The 14547-nt window shown below is 40.9% G+C and overlaps 1 protein-coding gene across 6 annotated transcripts in view; it reads right to left on the reverse strand.

The window, feature by feature from the left end:
- Window positions 1-14122, reverse strand: part of LOC129839686 (tau-tubulin kinase 1-like) — a 53353-nt gene extending 39231 nt beyond the window's left edge. The window contains exons 1-6 of one of the 6 annotated variants that reach the window (XM_055907254.1): window positions 13921-14122; window positions 8787-8945; window positions 7191-7338; window positions 4645-4718; window positions 3349-3489; window positions 2548-2652 (exon numbers count right to left, since the gene is read on the reverse strand). In XM_055907254.1, coding sequence (XP_055763229.1) covers window positions 2548-2652; window positions 3349-3489; window positions 4645-4718; window positions 7191-7338; window positions 8787-8894 — 576 coding nt within the window. In that variant the 5' untranslated portion in view covers window positions 8895-8945; window positions 13921-14122. Of the gene's footprint in view, window positions 1-2547; window positions 2653-3348; window positions 3501-4643; window positions 4719-7190; window positions 7339-8786; window positions 8946-12682; window positions 13891-13920 lie in introns of those variants that run through there. The other 5 variants (XM_055907253.1, XM_055907251.1, XM_055907252.1 and 2 more) reach the window with 5 other exon arrangements.
- Between the last annotated feature and the right edge of the window lie 425 nt (window positions 14123-14547).

Here is a 14547-nt window from a genome sequence, read left to right on the forward strand (position 1 = left end):
ATGTGATGAAAGAAATAAAAGCTTAAATAAATCACTCTACTATAATTCTGACATTTCAGATTCTTAAAATAAAGTGGTGATCCTAACGGACCTAAGACTGGGCATTTTTACTAGGACTAAATCTCAGGAATTGTGAAAAACTGAGTTTAAATGTATAAAAGGTGTATATAAACTTCCGATTACAACTGTAAACTAAAAAAGCCAGGGATTATGATGATGTGAATGACAATGGGATGAACATTTAAACTCAATTAGAAAATGATGGAGAGGCTTTCACTTGACACCAAAATGATTAAATAATAGTATGATATTGTAAATAAAAATAGTTTGAGTCATTTTAAAATACCTGATAAAAATAACCATAGCCTGCAGGAAATCTCATACAAAAATAAGTGTTCTGCAGGTGGTGACCACAGACCACTTCTCAGTTCCTATGCTTCCTGGCTGATGTTTTGGTCACTTTTGAATGCTGGCGGTGCTTTCACTCTAGTGGTAGCATGAGACGTAGCATGAGTCTACAACCCACACAAGTGGCTCAGGTAGTGCAGTTCATCCAGGATGGCACATCAATGCGAGCTGTGGCAAAAAGGTTTGCTGTGTCTGTCAGCGTAGTGTCCAGAGCATGGAGGCGCTACCAGGAGACAGGCCAGTACATCAGGAGACGTGGAGGAGGCCGTAGGAGGGCAACAACCCAGCAGCAGGACCGCTACCTCCGCCTTTGTGCAAGGAGGGGCAGGAGGAGCACTGCCAGAGCCCTGCAAAATGACCTCCAGCAGGCCACAAGTGTGCATGTGTCTGCTCAAACGTTCAGAAACAGACTTCATATTATATATATATTCGATTTCATAAACAGTCACTGGCTAATGCATTTTAACTGTTATCTGTTTGATCTTGTACATTACCGAAAGGTTTTCCAGACCCAGATTAAACCGATTCCTGGACATCAAAGCACTTTCAATGGCAATTCTCCATTGAGCATACATTTTAGTCTGGTAATAGGTTTAATCTGGGTCCGGAAAACCGTCCCTAAACGCTTAAAAAAAGACGATACCACCAGGCATATTGAACAGCATGTAAACAAGGCACAGCAAAACAAGGATTCAGATATTGGACTCCATCTTATCCAGTGTACAATGAATGAGCTCACTTTTAAATAAATTGTACTGCACCAAACCCAGTGTCTGAATGTAAACAAAACATGACCAAAAATGGCAGTCTGTTTTCTTCTATTTGCTGCCTGGTGAGCACGATGCAGTCCTGAGCTAAGAGGATCTTACAGCTCAGACACACCGGTAGGATTGTCAAACTTTTGCCTGCCTACAGCATCGGTGGTCAATCTCTTTTGTGTTCACACAGAAAAGACCTTGGAATTGTCAGCCGCTCAACCGTGTTAAAATACTCCAAAATCAGAAGGTGGAAATAGTGTTTTTTGGCAATGCATATTCGTGCATATTGCTTATGGTCTAGAGTCCAAACTATCTGCGTTAATTGTGTTATTTTTTTTGAAAGCCCTTGTTTATACTAGCCAGATGACAACAGCTAGATAACTACCTAGCAAGATGACGAAGAAACAATTTAATTCACTCTCCAATATCCCATGCCAGTGCCAGCCCATAACCAGATGTTTCGCTAGCTAGCTAATGTTAGCATATTCGCTAGCTAGCACAATATAGCTAAGGACATTGCACTAACTCGGCAGCTGTTTTATGGAAACTAGCTAATCCATTGTGATTTAATTATAATGTCAGTACTATCTTTAGTGGTTAGTTAGCTTGGAGGAAATATTTAGTGTTGTGTGCATTGCGTCTATGCACTTAGCTAGCTACCATCCCATAGCCTACAGTACATTGCACATGAAGTGTGACTGGCTCTTCTGTGGATGTACGAAGAAAATGCCCCAAAATGTTATCATGCTATCTGATTGGCTCAAAGTCAAGTTGTTGGCCACTGACAAGCGTTGCTTGCTTTTGAGCATGCTTTTGCGGCACAGTCGATAGCGCGCCGGACCTCGGGCTTAGAAGGTCGAGGGCTCGAGACCTGCTCCCTGCCTGTTTCATTACAATACTTTAGGGTGGGTGATGTGACGTCATTGATCCTGACGCACCATTTGGGGAACACTGGGTGCGTCCCAGGTCTTCTTCACTTCTGTTGCGCTGCACATCGCAGAACATGGATATATCGTACTACGGTTTGCCTTTTAGATCATAATAAAATGGACAGGGGGACCTGATCCTAGATCAGCACTCCTACTCTGAGATGGTTTATAAATACAAGCCCAGACCTGCTAATCTGTGCAGCCTCACCATTGCAATAAAGATGACCTGGAATTGACCCACGAGCTGGACATTATTCTAATAACATCACAATAACATTTAACTGGGCGGCAGGTAGCCTAGTGGTTAGAGTGTTGGGCCAGTAACTTAAATGTTGCTGGTTTGAATCCCCAAGGCACTTAAACCTTAATGGATAAGAGTGTCTGCTAAAATGTAAATATTAATATAATTTTGTAGGACAAACCAAAGCAAAGGAACAAAAGAGGAGACTTACAGGGCGGACTTCTCCAGTGGTGTTGGTGTACTGCCGCGCGAGTCCGAAGTCTAACATGTAACACTTCCTTAAGGTCGAAGGCAGCCTTCCCATGGCGAAGTTTGACTGCAGAGAAAATACATGAGTATCCAGTGCATTATAGATATGGTGTGGTGGCTCAGTTGGTAAGAGAGTGGGGCTACTGTAAGCAACACCAAAGAACCATCACAGTGCCATTAGTGTTAGCCAGGAGGGGGGCTTGTTCTTACGGGATGGGGCATTGTTTGATGAAACATCAGTTATAGGACCATCAAATAATGCCACAGATTGCCATTGTGCCCTTGAGCAAAGAACTTAACCCCTGACTTGCTCCAGGGGTGCAGGTTACTTTAGGGAAAGCCCACACCAATGCTGTGTGTGTGTGTGTGTGTGTGTGTGTGTGTGTGTGTGTGTGTGTGTGTGTGTGTGTGTGTGTGTGTGTGTGTGTGTGTGTGTGTGTGTGTGTGTGTGTGTGTGTGTGTGGTGTCTGGGATTGGGAATGAAACGAACCGATGGCAAAAATACACATTTCCGTTTTGATGGCCAATACAGATGCAGTCTTTTTTTTTTTTTTTTTTTACATGGCACAGCATTATGGAAGGTTATCAGTGCCAATTCTAAAATGCAATGGTTAATTGGAATGCGAAAATGACAACATTTGCATTTAAGCTTTGTTTTTTTAGAATTAGCATTGATAACCCTTCATAAAGCTGTGGCATGCTGTGCCGTGACACGTGCGACAAAAGTCTGTATCTGTATGTTACGTGATGTATGATTACGTACCGGTTTGATATCTCGATGCAGGAAGCCAACAGAGTGGATGGCCTCTATCGACTCCAGGATCTGTTTCCCCAGGCGGAGTGTGGTGCTCATGGTGAAAGTCCCCCGAGGCTGGCTCCTCCTCAAGTCCGCCAAATTGCGTCCCTGCTCCACCCCCCAAAACAAAACAACGCTCTAGGGTGAAGTTCCCTCTAGGTACAGATCTAGAATCAGCTTCCCTCCTCCAATCCTAAACATAACCTTTGGTGGGGAAAATACGAATCTCACCCAAAAATCTGCATTTGGGGGCAACTTCACCCTACTCCAGAAAACCAACCATACATAAACAAACAGGCTTTGTGTGAAATAACACATTTATTACCGGTACAGTACACCCAATTGCGTAGGTGTGGTCATATAATTACATATAGAATCCCTATTCATTTCATAAATTATGTCTGTGGGCCTGGTAGCCTAGGCCTAGTAAAGATTTGTCACATCACTTTTTACATACAATACCTTTTAACATAGGCGGCGGGTGCGTTTCAAGTTTGGGGAAGCAAATTTGAACCATAAACATGCACCTTTATAATACAGCATTCCATGCATCCTCACATTTTCAGACTTATGTAAGATAGGTTACTATTCCTAATGTGATGATTAGATTGGATAGTCAATTTAGGCTAATAATATAACTCAATCACTGTTCACAGAATAGACTGTTCAATGCAGCTCGTAGTGGCGTAGACTAGGCCTGGGCTACAAACACAAGATCGTATTTTTAAATATTCCGTATGCCTGGCTGGGTTTCTCTGCTTTTCACTGACAGTCGCAAATCAACAATCATTAGTGGCTTTTTTAGCTAGATGTAATCCATCTGCCCTTAATGATGGTTGATCTAAATTGTAACTGTATTGGTAAATGTATCGCAGCCTTCTGAAATGTATTCAAAGTCATATGGATGTTTACACCCAAGTACAATCGACAATGGATTGGATTAAGACTCTCCATAATATACTTTCATATTATAGAAGGCTGACCATGCTATGCTGGATCATGTGACATATGGCATTTGAATTACTATTCTTCATCAGTATGTGCTTTGTCAGCCTCTAACCAGCCGCTGCTCATGAATAATCTTTTTCAGTTAATATGGCCTATTTGCAAAGACCTCACATTTCACGATGCCTTATGCAAGCTTTATAAATTGCACTTCCTCAGAAAAACGTGTTTTAAAAAATAAATTGTGGTCAGATTCTCACAGAATGCATTTTGGGGATGGTGGTCAATCTTTATAAAAAGCAAAGGTCAGCTTCTTACCTGAAGTTGCATGACCACGTAGTTGAATTTGTCATTTCTCCCACAGCCAATAAACTTGCAAACATGGTTTTTACCTAAAACAAAAAAGGCATATTTTAAGAATCGTAGTTCAAAGATGCATATGCCAAAATATTCCATATCACTTCAACTTGATGATTGGATTGGTTTTCATTGGTTACACCAGGGAGATGAGAGTGGTGACAGGGCCTAGGTACGATCCAATTCAAATTCCCATATCAATCAATGAAAATACAGCAGAACCACTCATGTTGACGCTCAATGGCTGAAGAAAGGACAAAGCAATCTTTTCCTTTACAGGTTTTCTTCCGGCAACACCTGTCTTAGGACTGTTCTTTTCAGGACTTATTTTCTCTAGGACATGGCCTTGTGTTAAATATTCTATAAAAGATAACTTTAGATAAAATACTGCCAGACAAATAAAACTGGACAAATTAATGAGCTGGCCAGTCCAATGTTCCTGGTCTTCCTTTTCTTAGTTAGTTTCTAAGTTCTCAGTTAATCCCAATTAAAGTCAGTTGGGCATGAATCATTGTTATTCATCATGCAACATTCATTTTTTGATGCAGCACCCTGTTGATGTGACTCAGTACCGAACATTTTGGAATCTCAGACTTGAAAAAAATTCTGATTGTTTGATATTCCTTAAAAAGGTAGAGTCTGTAATATGACATCATCATACACCAAAGGGTGTCGTCCTGCTTACAACAACAGTATTGGCAAGTCCTGATATGGGCGTGCTGGGAAGAGCCAATAGTAGCAGTCTAAGCAGATTTGAATTTGTTTGTTGTTTCGCCCAGCTACGTTTCCTGATGTCATATTGCAGAGTCTTCCTTTAATATGTACATAGAAATACCAACACACACACAAGCTTCTTCAAAGACATAGTACATGTTGCAAACCGATCATGAGTCATCGTCACAATACGAGGAAAAAATGTACTTCGAAAGCTGTGTGTGACTGTCACCCACAGCTTTCGAGGTTACTTTTTTCCTCATGTAGCCAAAGTGAGTCACTTGTTACCCTGGCACATTGGCGTGCATACTCCAGGAGGAGAGAGTTGCTCTCCTTCTATGTGCCACGTGATCGCCTTCACGTCTGACATGCTACTGCTGCCCCACCCAACGTGCAAAAACGTGCTGTGAGTTCCACATAAAAACATATCGAGGGCCCATTATGGCAGAATTAAAGGCATAGTCTAAGCCAAAAGATTTGCTCTAGTTTGTTCACCGTTTTGGAAATACTGTTGGGACCAAGCAATCAAGCATCAATGATGTACTGTTAGGATGCATGTTTGGCTTTTGTAAGATATTTGATTGTTGGGACCTCTACTTCCTACCGACATACGTACAACCAAAAACAAGCAGCACTATATTGCTTATTTTCCCAGGCACATTTTTAAGGGCCTTTTTTAAAAAAAATCATGAGTGGAGTATTTTTCACTCCAGCTATGTCATAATGGCCTTGTAGACATTTTACCTACACTGAACTTCAAGGTGATCAAAGGCTCTTTAATCAATAACAACATGAGCAATGATGTGGAGTAGTTTACTAGGTTACCTACTGATTCATTAGGTCTAAGCTATTCTTAACCACTCTTCCGTGAAGCTACTATGGGCGTAGTAAGCGAGAGAGACATCCGTTTCCACATTTGCTTGAACCTCAAGCAAAAGATTCAAGGGCCATAATTCAAGCAGCACACCAAAATGCAAAAAAACAAAACAGACATGCTTAAAAATTGCATCGGTGACCCACTAAATAAGGCCAGGCGGAAGAGAAGGTTCCATTAAATAAGCTAAGTGCATGGCAGAGAGAGCTATTGTTGCTCTCCCTAGCCACTTGGACTAAATCTCTATTCAAAGTCCACAGCCACAATAGCCTGGCGGCCCACTATTACATATTTACGAAACAAAATGTAATTGGCTATTTATTAGGTTACAGATTCTGTCACAGTAGACTGCATGGCTCTGCAGCTTTTAACTCTGTAGGATGCTCAAGGGTGGTCGTGACAACGTGAGAGGAAATTCTGATTCCTTCTGACAGGATGTCTCAAAGGACACCCAAAGCAGTAACACTTTACCTGGTTTTACTCTCCTGAAACCTATGCTGTGCTGTCATGAGGAGAGGTGGTTACACTTTTCACTCGACTGTCGTGAGTATGACGTAGCAGATTTTATAACCAATCATAAGTGCCGTCTTCAGCAGTATTGATGCAACACATTTATCTTACACGGGAAAGATAGACGTTATTACTTGACTATGCACTGTAGCTGACACAAACTTGATATATTTGTCTGTCGTGACCACAACAAAGTATACTGACACATGGCGTCAGCGGTGGGATCTGAGTTCAAGTCATGTGACATCAACAAGGAATGCCATTTATTGAATTTAAGAACGGCTGAGCACCACCTTCACACTCATTGAGCCGAAACGGTAAACACAGAATGGTCGCCGCAGTGGCACCACCAGGCTCATTGACAAAACTAGCAGAAAGGTCCAAAATGGCCACCGCAGTGGGCCCTTACCCTGCAGTTTCTTCAGGACTGCCACCTCCATCTTCAGGACCTGTTTGGGCTGCTGGGCCGACTCCACCTTCAACGCCACGTTCTCCCGAGTCAACAGGTCCAGAGCTTCGTAGATCTCCCCAAAACCTCCCCCTCCGATTTTCTTCAGCTAGAAAGGTGTTCAGGATAAAAAAAGTGTACTAAACAACTTTCTTCTAGTGCCGTTTGAATGCTGGCTTATACTGTACTAATCAAAAAGAAGCTCAACTTAACAAACCCTTTCGCGTGACGAACACCAGTTTTGATGGAAGAGTACAGCCTGTTCCCAGATCTGTTTGTGCGGTCTTGCTCCAACAACTCCTATGGTCATTGTCATTGTTTGGCATGACAACGACCAAAATTAGTTGGCAGACCGCACAAACTGATCTGGGACCAGGCGATAGAGAGGTGTGTCTTATTGATCAAACAGTAATTGAGTGAATTCATTTTTGCGAGATAGTTGCCCTCCTTCGTCACCACCCCTCTTCCTCCAGCCCCACTTCCTCAACTCCTCCATTGCATTTTTTCTTTATTTCACCAAGTACTTAAGTGCTTTGAACAACCCTATTATTCATTTATGGCTTGATCATGACAGCCAAGTGCCGAAGACAAATATTAACCAGCCATGTGCAAACACCCTCTACTTTCTTCCTCAGCTCTTTGGCCTAGGGATCTATCGCTCCGTGATTGGTTCTGACAGGGTCGTCTAAGTGTTCACCATCAGAAGCACAGTAACTGTTACGCAATCACCGAATGCGTGGCGCTACGTATACGATACCATTATTAAAGGGGCAGAAGTAACCCCAAAAGTCAGATACCATTAAAGGGACATTTGACAAAAAATTTAAAGTAAAATGATTTAACAATTCTACATTCTGTTCTTTTCATGTCTGCTCTTGCTCCTCCCCTCCGGCATACGACGTCGCCAGAGTACTAACCACCGGTCCTGGGATTCATCATTACGCACAACTGACACTCATCATTACGCGCACCTGTTAATCATTGTGATTCATACCTAGACTCCATTAATTTCATAATTTCCTCCCCTTTATATGTCACTCTCCCATGTTCACTCACCAGTTGGTATTGTTCTTGTATATCGGCGTTCTGCCTTATGTTAGTGTCGTGTTATTGATTTTGTTGTTCTATTAAAACGTTTCACCTGCACCCGACTCACTGCCCCATTATTACGGTTCTGTAGATCCAGGAGTAGAGTTAAGGAGAAAATATTGTGGTCCCAAATGGCTGGGAATAAATGCTGCTGTGAATTAGTTACAATCTTTCCCATTCAGGCTGGATCGGGGCCTGCAGAATTCTGTAATATGCTTGACTTAAAGGTATGAAAACACCTGACAAACTGATTTGAGATTTATCTGCTCAACTTCAAGGTATGAAAACACAGATTTTCGAGTACACTATCCCTTTAATTCTGGCGAGACACAGAGAACCTTGGTGAAGGGGAGTCATATCTGTGTGTGTGAAGGTAATCTTGTATTTAGCCCCTTAGGGAAACACTGATATAGAGAGACCATACACCAAGACAAAACCACGACTAGATCAACTATGTAGCGTACTCACCACTTTCCATCGGTCCTTGACCATGCAGTTAGGCGGCAGTATGTCCGCCGTCTCCCCAGCCCCATTCATGTTGGCGTGGTCCTGGAGGGCTGGCACTAGGCACTGCATCTGCCAGCCCGACAGAACGCGAGCAGCTCCCAACTTAAATGAGCCATTTATCTGGAAAAGGATATTCAATAAGACATAAGTCAGTCTTATTCCATTTCTTTTAACACAACACCCAAGAGCAGGCATCACACAGCGCACTCAAAGCAAAAGACATAAGTTAGGGTTGTCTTATAAAGCCATTCGTTTTGTTAGCTCGGGCCAAAGTGGAGGAGAAAACAAAATGGTATTTTCCGTTATCCGTGCAAATACCATGGTCATACAGAAAGCTTGCTGGTATTGACGGTTGTAGTTTGACATCTAAAATGTCTTGAAAGAACAAGGGGGACAGACAGTACATACTCTTCATTTCTTGCCTCAAGTGAACGATGGAAAATAAGGCCTTGGGTATACTGTATGTTGGAGGTACATCAACTACAGAAACTACATATGTCCATGGATACTAAATGTCCTTCATATCTGAATAACATCAAGCCCAATAAGGAGATGCACATTCCTTAGGGTGTGGCCAATTTAAATTTGAAATTACTTTTGGCACATGAAGCACAGTACATTGCTCTGCTTGAGCGCCAAGTTAAGAGTTTTGTACAAAAGCTTGATTATGTAACAATGTATGCCAACAATGTACCTACAATATGTCATATGTATGTGATACATGGTTTTAGTGACCTACTACAAAGCGGGATCATAACCATTCTCATAGTCTTTGAACACTGCTGTGCAACAACAAACTGACAATACATCTATGAAATGAATTGTAGTGGATATTATAATTTGGCCTCAAATTTCTGGTTGTAAACTCATTTTGGGGGTTAAGAAGACGTCATAACTAGATTACAACCAACTGGTCTCTGTTACGTGACGAGATCAAGGCGTCACCAGGTAACAACCAGATTTGGTTGCTAAAAAGACTTCAGCAAAACGTCATTATACAACCACTATACAACCTGACCATGAGTTCATTGCAACCAGTTTTGCCTGATGAGATAGACACTTCTTACATTTGAATTGGTCTGTTTTTACGTTGCAATATCTGGCCAATCGCTGTTAGCCCTCTAAACTATTAGACAGTATTGGTATTGGGATTCGAACCGATATCTATCAACTTTTATTTTCTAGCTGCTTATGATTATTCTGGGTAAACAACATCGGGATAAGAGTGATGCATGTAAATAGGTTAGTACCAAAACCATGCTATTCTGCATGCAGGGCCATGGAAAATTAGTTATGCATGCACAGCTCAGCTCCATTGGCAGGGGGAGGGGGGGGGGGGGGGGTGTACTTAGTCATGCCTAGGCTGAGGCCAGTAGAGAGACTGTGTGTATTATCTAGCAGATTAGTCAGCTGTGAAAAAGTGACAAAATGCACTAGAACACATACAATAGGTTAAGACAGAAGGTGTTAGCCTACGAGGGTGGTATTGCCAGTGCTTATGGTTTTAAAGCAAGGTTTGTCAATGCACCTGGGTCGGTTCCCAACATTTGCATTGCTACGGCGGGAAGCATGTGAACGGAGGCTGTGTCATTGAACGTCAATATGCCAATAACTGGTGGTTATTTCAAGCACTCTCATAACACAGCAAGATTACAGGCTGGTAACACTGCAAATGTAGCAAGACCTGGGTCACGTTCAGTAGGCAAATGTTGTGGAACCTTGCAGCTAGAAATGTCATGAATAGAGCGTACGTGACTCCTTATTCTACATGTCAGAGGTGCATGTTCGTTCTACATGACATTTTATATCTGAAATGTCCCATAAACATTGCACCATGCTGAAAGCGACCCTAGCGCCCTCATCAGACTTGATCCAAAACCCACAAGAGCAGGCAATATTGTAAGTAGACAGTGAAATACAAGTGAAATACAAAGAGGTTTGTTCAGGGAGCATTTCCTCACACAACCTCCATATTAACTCCCACACACTACAGCCATGGAATTGGAATTAATATTTTACTTTAACCTTTAATGATTTAAGGGATAATTCACCCTTTTACAAATCATATTGGTTTCCTTGTCCATAGACTGCTTAAAGGGTAAGGAAATTCATGTAATTTTGTAATTTGAGTGAACTATCCCTTTAAGCTTATTTTATACTTTTATAAGTATGACTGACTAATAATGAATCAATCGAGATAATTGCTGATCAGCAGTTGTAGTGACTGCTCATCATGATGCCACCCTATAAGATCGTATGGAGTAGGCTTCATGTTGTATGGTTTAAGATGATATATAATGCTCCGTCTAACTATTATAATGTTATGGCCATCTTGCCAGGTGTTATGACAGATTCTGCTCATGTAGGGAAACACTGCAAGCCTATTCCCTCCCTTTAGGTGTAGTCCAATAATAATCTTGGAAAATGAAAATCATATTAGCATCACCATAGTTTCATTTTCACTGGGTTGTGATAGTTCAGGGTACAGTTGCCATAGCAAAAAAACAACACGTAGGGGGCAGTGCATCAGTGAGGATAGTGAGAGACTCATATCACTTATAACACACAACTGCATGTGTATTTGCTGTCCTATACTAACAATAGTGTGAGGGGATCTACTTTGCAAAAAAGCCAAGGGGTTGCATTCAAGTTTCCCAGAACTATAAAGCGAAATCATGAAATTTCCTTGAAATCCGCGAAGGAAGCCGCGACAGCCATTTTGTGTTCAAACTGGTGGCTAAAAGTGCAGCCGCATTTCCAACAGAACTTTGAAGAACACATTAACCTCTCACCATATTTACAACCTCTTCAAAAACCTTACGTCTGAGAAAAAATCCTGAACTTGGCCAATTTAGTCGATGCCAAAACCCTCCTTTGTAAGCCTACAAGCCAAAATAAATTAAAAAAATACAAAGAGGTTTGTTACAACTGCCTCCACAACCAAATCAATGATGTTTAGAGATATTTAGATATATAAATAATATTTATGAGAATGACAGTTTAATTTGAAAGAGTAGATAATGAAATGATGACAAATAATACTGTAATGGACAACAATACACGCAAACAATATTATGCAATAATTTAGCATAACATTCATATAAGACGATGATTAGAACTACGAGACAATCTTTTTACAATATATGAATTACTTTACAGGTCCCAGATCTATATTTGGCAGTATAAATGTTGTAAATAAGACCTGATCCAAGCGACTGTTGAACCTGTATCATTAAATGTAACATTGGCAAGTAAAAAGTTGAAACAATTAAACAAATCTGACATCTCATCCTAAAGTAATTTACAATAGCCTAACAATTAGACAAATATTTAGCCTTACTCTTTAAGCACAAACTGTAATAGTATTATGTTTCTAATGAGTTTAATTGATACTGCTTGATGGGCTATAAGCAAATTCACGCTCCACTGAGTGTGTGCTATAACTCCGTAGACCTATCTGCTACTAAGGCAACTTACTGACTGTTCAACATTCACAAAATACAGGCAGAGATAGTTTGATTTAGTCAATAACCAACACCAACAACGGGTCAGGTTAAGTAGTGCACATGCAGTATTTTTTTTAACTAATGGGCCTAACTGATGCTTTAAATATAGTTACATAAACAGCTATAGCCCTATCAAACAATAATTAAACTTAACTTTTTGCTACATTTCTGGACAACATTTCTGTCCATTTAGAGCACCCCTTATGGCTCAAGAACAGCCCCAGAGGCAAAAGTTATAGTCTCTTTAATAAAGCACCAAGCTAGTCCTATTCATGTCCGATAAGCCTAGGCCAACTGATATCTATTATGTGAAAGTTATTAGCCAAACTGAGATGTCATGAAGAATATTACCTGGCGCAGAGACGGCACGTAAGTCTTTTCCGTCTTTTTGGAATCTTCATTTGGGATTTTAAGGTGGCAGAAGACTTCCTCTGACAAACAGTAGCCCTACTGCTACAGCTATACACTCATTAATAGCATACTTTCCCCATGTATGACCAAATCCATTGCGAGAAAGGTCCATATAAACATCTACTCCGATGTCCGACGCTAAACTGAACCGTACTCCTTTGCATTTAGCAGGCAATTATCCCAAGCGAAACTTCCAATAAATTCAATCAAACATGATTTTCTTAAGTGTATTGGCCTAACACACACATATATTTTTCTACATTCGTTTGTCAAGTTGTTTAAATTAGAATAATATCCAATTTCTTCGACAATAAATGTGTCACGCAAGCGGATTCCTATGATTACAAACTGCAGTGTACAGGTGTATGCTTGGCATGAATGCACAATTAAAATACATTGGCGACGACAAAAATCCAGGTAAGCAGTGGGTCCAATTCCGGTAAACTATTCCGATACAATGCCTTCTCTTACTAATTGATGTTTTGGTTTAAAATACGGTTTTATGCTCTCCAACGCCAAGGCTCTCGATCCATCCCACTCCTCGGTTTTTGTCCGCACTGCAGCGTATACTCATGCTTGACAAGAGACCCACCTATTACTACCGCCTTTATGGCGACAGGTGGCGCACGACACCCCATAAATATTCAGCAAAATCACAAAACCTGTACCATTTTACAAATATTCTACCCTAATAACAGTCCGTTTCTTCTCCTCGCGCGTAATGGACAGAGTTTGCAATTGGACGTCAGCCTTTCTAATCTTACAATAATATTGCACATTTTAATGGAATTGTTTGATATAGCTAGACCTACCATTAAAAAAAGGATACCGAATGCAATGTAGCTTAAATGAGAGCAAAAACATCGGACTACAATTCCCAATATGAACTAATCACTGGAAAAGGCCAGCGCTGAACTTCATCATACTAAAATACGCACAATAATAGATATAGCTCTATAATAGCCCATTGGCATTAACGGATTGGTATCAAAATGTTTTGCTATATTTTAACTACATCTACTGCAATTCAAATCCACATTTCTATTCAGTAAGACAACTATAATTCCTTAAATCAGCCACCTGGGCCTTCCGTGTACAAACATACAGCGATATTTACATAACCCTTCAAAACTGGTGAATGGGAATAAAGAGAGGATAGTAAAAGCTTTTCTTTTTACCTAATTCTCTTCTGCCGCGATGACATGAAAACCTCGAAGACTTTGAAGTGACACATTGTTTCGCCTCTATGGTCAAAACCATTTCAGGAGGTTCGCTCCACGTACCACCATTTCTACGGCAGCATCCTCCTCCTTGCCCTCATTCGCGGCCCCAGCATCAGCATCATTTAGCAACCAAAGCGATCGTCCTCTGTGCTTTCCTCAGAGCGTTGTGGTGTAGGCTACACGGCACATACCGCCACCTACCGAAGTGGAGAAGAACATTTTAGACCTGGATGCACAATTAGGACTATACTTATGTTTTGAAAAAATTAACATGGTGACTTAAAAGTTAGGATGACGAATGAAAATGATTTTGAGCAAAACGTTTTGGGTGGATTGATTTTATTTTTATATTTTTATAAAAAGCCTTATCTATATAATTTTGGGAGTTCTCAAAGTCATTTTGAGGAGGACATTTCTCCCACAGATATTTCAGAAAAGGCTTGACTGAGTATACAGCAGCCTAAAATAGTATTACAGTAGTTTTAACAAGTGACAGCGCATACAAGATGGCGCTGAAGAACATGGCTGACGTTTTGCATTCTCCCAACCAAGTGTGCTATTTTGTATTTTTTTTGTGTGTTT

The sequence above is a fragment of the Salvelinus fontinalis genome, chromosome 40 (assembly GCF_029448725.1).
Source record: "Salvelinus fontinalis isolate EN_2023a chromosome 40, ASM2944872v1, whole genome shotgun sequence".
Lineage (NCBI taxonomy): Eukaryota > Metazoa > Chordata > Actinopteri > Salmoniformes > Salmonidae > Salvelinus > Salvelinus fontinalis.